Source organism: Montipora capricornis, unplaced genomic scaffold, assembly GCF_036669925.1.
Source record: "Montipora capricornis isolate CH-2021 unplaced genomic scaffold, ASM3666992v2 scaffold_429, whole genome shotgun sequence".
Taxonomy (NCBI): Eukaryota; Metazoa; Cnidaria; class Anthozoa; order Scleractinia; family Acroporidae; genus Montipora; species Montipora capricornis.
In genome coordinates this window covers 15,001-25,000 of record NW_027180161.1, presented here as the reverse complement: position 1 = coordinate 25,000, position 10,000 = coordinate 15,001, and the positions used below count along the sequence as shown (strand labels likewise).

At 39.6% G+C, this 10,000-nt stretch overlaps 1 protein-coding gene across 3 annotated transcripts in view; it reads right to left on the bottom strand.

The window, feature by feature from the left end:
* Positions 1 to 31: 31 nt before the first annotated feature.
* The window catches only part of LOC138035604 (nucleotide-binding oligomerization domain-containing protein 2-like), a 24,963-nt gene continuing 14,994 nt past the window's right edge, over positions 32 to 10,000 (bottom strand). For all 3 annotated transcript variants that reach the window (XM_068882250.1, XM_068882251.1, XM_068882252.1), the window contains exon 4: positions 32 to 4,061. In XM_068882250.1, coding sequence (XP_068738351.1) covers positions 1,963 to 4,061 — 2,099 coding nt within the window. In that variant the 3' untranslated portion in view covers positions 32 to 1,962. The remainder of the gene's footprint in view (positions 4,062 to 10,000) is intronic.

Below are 10,000 nucleotides of genomic sequence, written 5' to 3'. Positions count from 1 at the left end.
GTTCCCAATAAGTAGAATAAACCGATCAAACTCTCTTGTCAAATTGATTTAATTCGTAATCAAAACACTATATTTATACACAAGCAAAGTAATAAAGAAACGTCGTTGATAAAGAAAACCTTTTGAAATTGCATAAAAAGGACACCTAAAAAACATTGTTTGTTTTCACGTCCTGAAAACGCAGGTATATATAAATATAGTTTATATAGAGTAAAGAATCATGCCAGCGAACAGTTAGATAAATATACTTTGCATGAAAATTGTCAGATTTTTAGAACCTCAATGTGAAACGCTGCAGCAATATTTGCAGCTTATTAGACATAACTACGTTAATGTGTTATTGATGCATCAATTAAAGAACTTAATTTAAACTAGAATTTGCCTTAGTTTCTACTAAAATTCATTTGTTATGAACACGTAAATAAATTTATTTTAGAAGAATCTAGTTATGTTACAGATTACTGAACCTGAATGTGAAAAGCCGCAGCATTCTTTGCACCTACGAGACCTGACAACATTAATTAATGTGTGGTTGATACATAAATGAAAGCAGCGAATTGAAACTAGCATTTGCCTTGAATAATTTCTACTAAAATTCATTTGTTTTCCTGTTCTCGCATATTCAGGAGCATTGTGCTCCAAAGAAAAGTAGAATTTTCACCAAAAAAGGTGGTTTAACAAACACTAGTTCAGAACTTATTTAGATCATCATCACAGTAACTTGTAAATAGCCTTCACCATAATCGAGGGACTGGTTATGAAACATTAAAACCTTCAAAAGCGAGAAATAATGTTGTAAGAATCGATGTTGAACTGACTGTTTGTGCACAATCTTTTGTTCTTGCTTCGCATGGATTCGCAAATTAGGTGCACATAATTTAATCAAAAGATTCGATTGGTTATCTTTTCGTAAAAAAGTATGTTATGTGCACCGTCAAGGCCAAAAAAATACAGACAAAAACATGAAACAAAAAGACTTGTCAAGTTTCATAACCATCTCCACCATTAACTATGATTTTATGTCAAATACTTTAGAGCGGTACTATGACCAAAAAAATCAGTTATTTTTCTTTGGATTCTAAAGCTACGTTAAATGAACATCAAGTGACCCAAGTTTTAAGCCTTGATTAAATCAAGATCGAGTTATCGAAGAGAAATGACGTCAAAGACTCACAAGTCACAATGCGTGTGTACGCGGCTGAATTAATATGCAGCAGGAGTGTTCCTGGCTTTCAGACTTTTAAACTGGAGTTTTGCATCTATAATAAGCAGCGTTTACATGCTGAAATTTTAAAGTACTGAGTAAATGACGTCACTTACCCGTAGATCCAACCCTCTGATGTCCAATCGGTAGGTGAGTAATGGCGGACCGCAAAATCCAAAAATTTTGCCAGTCAGGTGTTTAGCAAACACAATTTTAAAATCTCAAGAAAAAGTACGAACAAACTGTATGTAACACTCTCAACCAATTAATATGTATTGTTGTTTCAATAAGTGTTACACGTATTTTAAGTGACAAAGTGTAATATCGCTTATTTCTTACATACTGTAGTGTGTGATGTCCAAAGTGTGAGGCTGCAGTAGAGCGCCAACATACCCAGTCAATTTTAAGATACAGCTATACATGTAGATATTTTGGCATAACGTTAAGATGTGATGATTTTTGATCAGAGTAGCTCTTTAACTGAAAGGCACATATCTCAAGGGAAAAACTGGATGTCTTTCTCAGTATGTAACCCTTACTTCCCAGTGACGCATTAGCAAAAAAGTGGCCTTTAACCTTTCAGTGCATGCTTGCCAATAAACAAGGGGTGGGGATGTGGAGTGCGATAGTCTTCGGAATTCAAAAACAGCACCGTGATTTCGTGGGTCATGAGATCCTTTCATGTAAAAGACTGAGCATGGAATAAAGTTCCCTCGGCATCGACGTAAATACTGAAACCTTAAGAAAGAAGACCACCCTCACCACCGAAGTTTAATCCGAGGGTCTAAAATAAGGCGTGGAGCATCAATGGAAGACAAATACAAAGCAGTAAGGGAGGTGTTTGCTTCAAGGGCCTGGGAAAGTGAAGTAGCACCCTTAGCACCAATGGAGTTCCAAGACAAATTCAAAGTAGTAAGAGAGGTGTTTACTGCGAGGGCCTTGGAAAAAGAAAAGGCACCCTCATTACCAATGGAGTTAAAAGCCAACTCTAAAGTAGCAAGGGAGGAGTTTACTTCGAGGGCCTGAGAAAGGGAAGTAGCACTCTCATCATCGATGGAGTTGTGATATAAATACAAATTAGTAAGGGTGGTGTTTACTGCGAGGGCTTGGGAAAGTGAAGTAGCACCTTCAGCACCAATGTAGTTGTGAGATAAATCCAAAGTTGTCAGGGAGGTGTTTACTTCGAGGGCCTGGGAAAGTAAAGTAGCACCCTCAGCACCAATGAAGTTATAAGCCAAATCCAAAGTTGTAAGGGAGGTGTTTACTGTGAGGACCTGGGAAAAGGTAGCAATCCGAGTACGCCATGCCAAGTCAATTGCAATTTCCGTCAAATCAAGGCTGTTACCAAAGGCATAAACTAACTTAGTATATAGGTTTTCCGGGCAAGTTTTACATTCCTCTATGACGTCCAAAGCCAACTCCAGGTACGAGTTCGGGTCAGCCGGAGATCTTCGGCCAGTCACACTTGCAAGTGAGGCAACACCAGTTACAATTGACACTACCGTTTCCTCGGATTTCGATGCTAGGATTCCACTCATGAACATGAAAACTTGATTTAGTTGACGAAAATAGCTTTCTTCGGTCAGAACTGACTTCTCTTCAATTGCTCCATCAAGGATGGAAAACGCAAGATATAGGCCGGCAAAGAATTCTTGAAAACTCTTGTGAAAAAAACTGTAACGGAAACAAGGAATCCTCTTGCTACCGCTAGCCTGGATGGAGAGAAAGCCAAATTTAATGAACAGACTTTCCTTGAAATTCTCTTCGACGTCTTCGAAATGCAGCTCCCCTTTACAAAGAGATTCTTGCGCCATTCTCCCTAGGGTCATCAGGTCCTTCTTGTAAACTATAAGAAGGTCTTTACCACTACTTGGTAAGTGGTTCTTCGTTTCGTATCGTCTCAAAACGAAGAGAACGATCTCTACGTACAGCTGTGTTCTGTTGTTTGGTAGAACGCCGCCAAAATCTTCGAAAAGCACACAGAGCAGAAGTGTATTTAAAGGGTTTTTTGTTAGTTTTTTTAAAGGTCCTTTAAAATGTTGATCATTATCATTATCATGATCATGGTCATCGTCATCATCACCATCATCATCATCATTATCATCATCATCAGGATGCCATAGTATATTTATCAGCTTCTCTCCCATTTGTTCTGCGTGTCGAAAATACTTCCTTATAAAACACTTCGCATCACTTCTCGTGAATCCCACAATCTCCAACAGTGTGTCCGAGTACGGTCTTACTTTAGTTCCTGCTTCGTGACGAAAAGTAAGAACAATGTGACAACCAGGGAGCAGCTTTCCTTGAATAAGACTAAAATACACATCCAATTTTTGAGGGTCTGCCTCATCTAACCCATCGAGCACTAACAGGACTTTAGAAGGGTTTTCTCGCACGAACCGGAAAAACGTTTCTTTCAACCCTGGGTCAGTTTCTTTCGACAGAATTTGATTGTCAATAGCCTCCCAGATGCTGGATTCAATTTCACGACATCTGAGGAGCAGGAGCACCTCTACACTTGGGAAAGACTCGTCCCATTCGTGGTCTTGTTTTGTTGCCCAATCATATGCCAGCTTTTGACAGTAGGTCGTCTTTCCCATGCCGGGTTCGCCCTCAATCAGGACAGTCCGTGGACGTTGGCAATCTTCGTGTGATGTGAAAATACTTGTCATGTTGGTGATTTCTTTCGTCAGCGTTCCGCGTGTCTTTTCTTTTGAGACTATCCTAAGTCTGGTGAAAATGTTCTTTAGTTGGAAGCTAAACACTTCACACCAAGGAACTGGAAAAACTACACCTTCACGCTTTTGGTAAATTTGTCTTATACATTCTGTGATATGACTTGGAGATGAAGAACTAGCTGAAAAACAAACGAACACCAAGAAAATAGGGTAAATTTAGAGGTCGATTGATTCAAAGTTATATATATATATATAGCCCACTAGTAGCGAAAAGCGCCGGCTCTGAAAACCAAAGCAACAATTAAAGTCTAGCCTTAACTAGCGAAAGATGTTTTGTCTCGATATTTTTTTGACCAACTAGTTGGATTTTACTAAAACAATTATTCCTCTCGCCCTCATGGCCTCTGAGTCAATAGCCCATTCGGCCTTCGACCTCATGGGCTATTGACTCAGAGCCCATTCGGGCTCGAGGAATAATTGTTAATTATATATATATATATATATATATATATATATAAATGTGGAGGTCGAGTCAACCTATATATATATATATATTATTTTGTCTTCAGTGAGGGACGATTTCCAATTTGAAAGCCAAAGTCCATCTTTTGCCTCTGGTAGACTATTCTTGGCTTACCGATTTCCGAGTTAATTCGTCTTCAAATTTATAAATTCATTAAACACGGATAAAATGAGCGAGAAAACTTTTATGAAGAAAGTACGAGAATGTACCAAGGCAAATATATTTGCTGAAAAGCTGGCGAGTCAGCGTTTTAGATATAAATGACTGGCACATGCTAAATTTGATCTTGAGAGTGAATTTAATTTGGAGGTTTTACTGGTTTGCAAGCCCTCTTTAGTTTATGATTTTCCTTAGCATCGCCACTTTAAAAAAACACAATGCTGGTACACAAACACCTATTCATCCTATCCAGATGAAACGTTTGTTTCAGAAAAAATTCCCATAAAGTTTTCTGCCGGCGTGGATGAATAAGTCTTAGGCTTGCGTGTCACAGTGTTTTGCGGTAAGAACTAATACGAACACGAACAGACAGAAAATTAACATAATATTTATAGGGATAATGATATATTCCAATTGAAATAGAGTGACGATTAGAATAAAGTAATAAATATCTATTTTAAAACCAGCCAAAATGCTGATACGTTAAAAAAATGTTCATTTTTGCGACACATTTCTACTGTGGCCTGGAAGGGACATTGCATTTTTTTATTTTTTTCATATTTTTTCTTTATTTATTTACATATTAATTTTCAACTCGCTGCTAACTTCTTTCTTTTTTTTTTTTTTTTTTGAGCATTGCTGCAATTAGCGACTTTTTTTCCGCATCTCGCGACTTTTTTTTGTCCGGAACCTCGCGACCTTTTTTTTTCTCGACCAGTACCCTTTTTTCGGCAAATAAGAAGCTGCTGTTTCAAAATAGTAGAGACTCACATGAAACACATTCTCGCATCTGCCATGACTTTCAGTGTTGAGAATGGGAAGCTATAGGAAAAATTAAAGCATCTGGTTGAATATCTTAGTTGCCAATACTTTTCGCTCTTGTTATCTAAGAGTTTCATAGCATACTGTTTATATGGAGAGTCATTTATAACTCCAGAGGTGTTATTGCAATCATTTAATAATTATGTATCGGAAACTAAACGGGAAGTAATTGAGAAATCCCGTGTAGTGAATTTTATGACAACTGCTGGGTGTGTTAAGTAGCTTCAAATTTTAAAAACATCAATATCAAAATCTTAACAAAAATAGTCACAAAGAGATAATTCAAATTAAACCCTCATTTCCATCCGTTGCGGCACTGGACGAACTTTACGATCGACTGATACCCAGTGTAGGTAAAGTCATGGAAAAAATTAAAAGCCAGCCCAACAATGCAGGGAAAGAGAGTCTCTTTAAAAGCACTTGAAGTGCTACATAGAGGGGTTAAGATGCCACGAAACTCGGTAGAGTTTTTGTGATAAATTTAGAAAGGGGTGCAGGGAAGCCGTAGTGGTGAGAGCACTCGCCTCCCACACATGTGGCCCGGGTTCAATTCCCAGACTCGGCGTCATATTTGGGTTGAGTTTGTTGGTTGTCCTCAAAAGGTCTTCTCCGGGTACTCCGGTTTCCCCTCACCTCAAAAACCAACCTTTGACTTGATTTCCCAGACTAAAAACCATTACACTGAATGCATGATGATTCGTGAAAATAGGTTTCATTGACCGAACATTTTTTCACACGATAATGTTCAAAGCTGAATAGCTTGTGGGGTCGAGTACAAATGAAATGAAATCAAATTAATACTAAAAAATCGTATTGGTTTTTGAGGAGAGTGGAAAACCGGCGTACCCCGAGAGAAACCTCTCGGAGCAGACTCAATTCAGATCTGGCGTCACCTGTGGGCTGAGTGACTCATCCCACATATGACGCTAGATCTGAGAATCGAACCCGGGCCACATTAGTGGGAGGTAAGTGTTATCACCACTGCGCCATCCCCGCTGCCCATAACCTAGTGATACTAGCAGATACACAACCTTGCACTTATTGGGAAGCAAACAACATAAATTTTGTTAGCCCTCATGGTTTTTCTCGTCACACGCAGATGTGACGTGTTCATATGCTGTAAATCACAGAGCATTTTCAAAACAAGTCACCAGCTTCCTATAGACCACAAGGGCTTCATCTGCGGTCGAAGGATAACGCAGTCTTTCGTCCTCCATGAGTAGTTCTGCTAGCTCTTCAAATTCTTGAAAGCTTGTTTCCGAGTGGGTTGAACAACACATTTCTTCGGCTATTTCAAAGTCCTCTCTTGACGTATCCGTTTTGCAATCCAAGTTGTCTTGTAATAGACCATTTTACAGTTATAGCTAAGTTACCTGGCCTAAAAATGGACGCGAGGCTGCCCGTGACCCTGTTTTGATACAAACCTTCGTGCTTTTGTAATGCTAATATAGACTAATTAGAATTACAACAACACAATTTACATAATAAAAGCAGTGGGAGCTGTATCTATACCTGGTCACTGGCAGCCTCGCACCCATTCAAAGGCTAGGTCGCTGAGCAAACAACTGTAAAATGGCCTATTGAGGGAAAAAGACTAGGACATCTGGACGACCTGGTGGCGATTCCGTGTTTGTGAAAGGGCGAATTTGATGCAAATTCCAGTGCCGTGAAATTCAAATTCAATTCATCTTGAATTAATGAGGTGAAACAAAACCTGAGACCGTCCTTGTGAAGTAGATTGGCCTGAATCTCTCAATTCTTTAAAAAAGTTAATCCACCGGTCAGTATCTGATTTACGCATAAATGACCACCAAGCCTCAATTCTCTGATTTGAAACCGAACGACCGCACATGAAACTGTTCATTCCACTGAAAGCATTACAAGAGTTACGACGAAGAAAACGATGAATAGCTGCGACATGCCTGTTTTCTGTACCCCTATCGCCTCGTAAAATAGTTGGCGCTCCTCCGATCTGTCTTACACAGGATAGATAATAGCTTGCTATTACCCTTGGGTCATTGTTAGTCTGTCTAACCTTAATTAATTAAGCCAGAGAATACGACGACTACAACAACCATCAATAGCACAATGAATGGCAAATTCAAAGGGTTTTAGTTTGTCGTAGCCATCCAGGTGCCACATGTAGTTTGGACCCTGAACGGAATACTGTCGTCTCGGAAATACCCGTCTTGAACGCGAAAACACACCATCTGGGTCGAGGTATTTCATTATGACTCATACTGTTTCCCTTTTCACTACTATGCAGTGATCTGTTGCAAGCCTTTGGTGCATTTGTCGATATTCAATTGAATTGCCACTACCAGAGATTTCGCTTTCGATAGCACTTTTACATCAAGCAAACAAGTAAATCTCTTCCTTCGGCAAAGATCTTTGGACCTAAGCACTCTCTTGAGTTGTCGTAGACTGATACAAACACCATGAAAACAAGCCAGAAAAGACAAAATCTCTGTGTAGGCAGGGTCAAGACCGAAATACGTAGCTATGAGATCATCTCGGTTGTCCGGCGATTCGAAAGTAATCCGGTAAGACACCTTGGCACGCGGACGGATGGAGGAGAAGGAAACAGGTCCCAGCAATTATAAATGTAGTTGTTAAATTAACTTGTCATTTGAGGGTAACCTGTTTTGTGAACACTGATGATACTAAATCTTAACGCACTGAGTCCTAAGCACTTGACAACAGGAGCCCAACGAAGCATTGTCTCAACAGCAGGAGACCGAAAGGAAAAAAACCGCCCAAAAAAAAAAAAAAGAAACAAAACAAAACAAAACAAAATGCGAATTGCAAAATATGAGCGAATAGTTGAAAAAAAAAAAAAGGTCGGAAAAAGAAGTCGCGAGTTGAAAAAAGAAGACGCGAGTTAGAAAAAACAGTATTATGTCCCTTCCAGGCCGCTGTATATTTCACTGCAATGTTTTGGACTCATTGATTTTTAAGCCCTGGCCAAACAATTGAACATAGTTGGATTGAACGCTCCAACTTTGCTCGATCGAACATTGTTCGACTGTTTGGCCGCCCATGTTGCAAGATTTTCGTCCAACATTTTTTGTTCGATCAAATGTTGGATAGAGTTTGCTTTTGATCAAACATTACAACCAACAATTCTGCTCGACGCAACAATGTTGCAGTGTTTTGCCGCTCTTTCAACAAAGTTGTGCCCTGAATGGAGTCACGTTCGCGCTGCTAGCCAATCACGAATCGCTATCTTATTTTCAAGCCTAGGCTTCTAGCATCATTTGCAACAGAGATGGCGGATAAGGACCAAGGGCACGTCGTGGTTGTTGATGAACAACCAGAAACCTTGATCAGCAAGTAGAAAGCAAGGCCTTGTCTGTGGGACACTCTAAGGCTCCTTAATAATTATCGCTCTGTTTGAAGATGTTTGGTTCAATAGCGTTTAAAATTACTGCAAATTGATCCTAGCTCATAATCATCATCTCCTAAGCGCGGATGCATCTTGAAGTAAACAAACCTTTTTCTACACGTTCTCTTAACCATTTTTTGGTATTTCCTTGTTGGAATCCGTCCTTTCCGTCCTCAAACAGCTCCAGTGGCATAAACGCTACGCCATATTTTCAAATTTAGCGCCAACTTGAACTTGAATTCGTCAAACAATGTTAGATAGTGTTTTGCCACTACCTCAACATTTACATCTAACAATGTTGCATGTGGAATCCAACTTTGTTTGATAGTTTGGCCAGGGATTTACGATTGTATGATTTCCTTTTGGCGTTGATTTTAACATGGTCAAATTGCCTCTATAGCGCTTATTTAAGGAGCTGTTACACTGTGCACTTCTTCGTGCAACTTCCCTCGCAACGCCATTGCGAGAGAAGTTGCACGAATCATTGCGTAATTTAACATACCTTGCAACAGCGAAAAACGTTGCGAGACGAGTTGCAGAAACAGTTGCGGAAAGAAGAATTGAGTTCTACTTTCCGCAACGGTTGCAACGAATTTTTAGGCATTGCACAGTGTAACGTTTGTCCTACAACTTTTGTCGCAACGGTTTGCAGCACCAGGCAATGAAAATGTTCCCTTAACCTCATGTGTTCATCGAAACGAGACAAGTTGCATGAAACGTTACTCAGTGTAACACCCGTAAAACAACTTATGTCGTAATGCGAGACAAGTTCACATATATCTTTCGCCCAATGAGAAGCCTGGGAAGTGGATGGGAAGCTTTCGCCTGTAAATAGGAACTGACTTTGTTCGTTGGCAGAAATATCTGACAAAATCACATAACAAGCCATACATGACATACAGGTGGCATTTCGCGTACACAGCGCAAATAAGACGAGATAATAGATCATACTTTTATTGGTTCTGGCCCAAGAACCCTTAGCAGGACCAGCGAACCATTTGATTGTCCTCTAGACAGCATGCAACTAAACTACTAGCTACTGTTCGCTACTTACAATGCATAACAAAGAACGTCTAGGTTTCGTTGTTTGGCAATGTTCTATGGTACGGATGTTCTTCACAAAACGTTTAGACTGCACAAGCAGTATCTATTTCAACCACTACCAGAAAACCTTAATTCAAAGAGCTTCTCAGTCAGATTTAGAATCAGATTAACACTTGCCTCGGTTT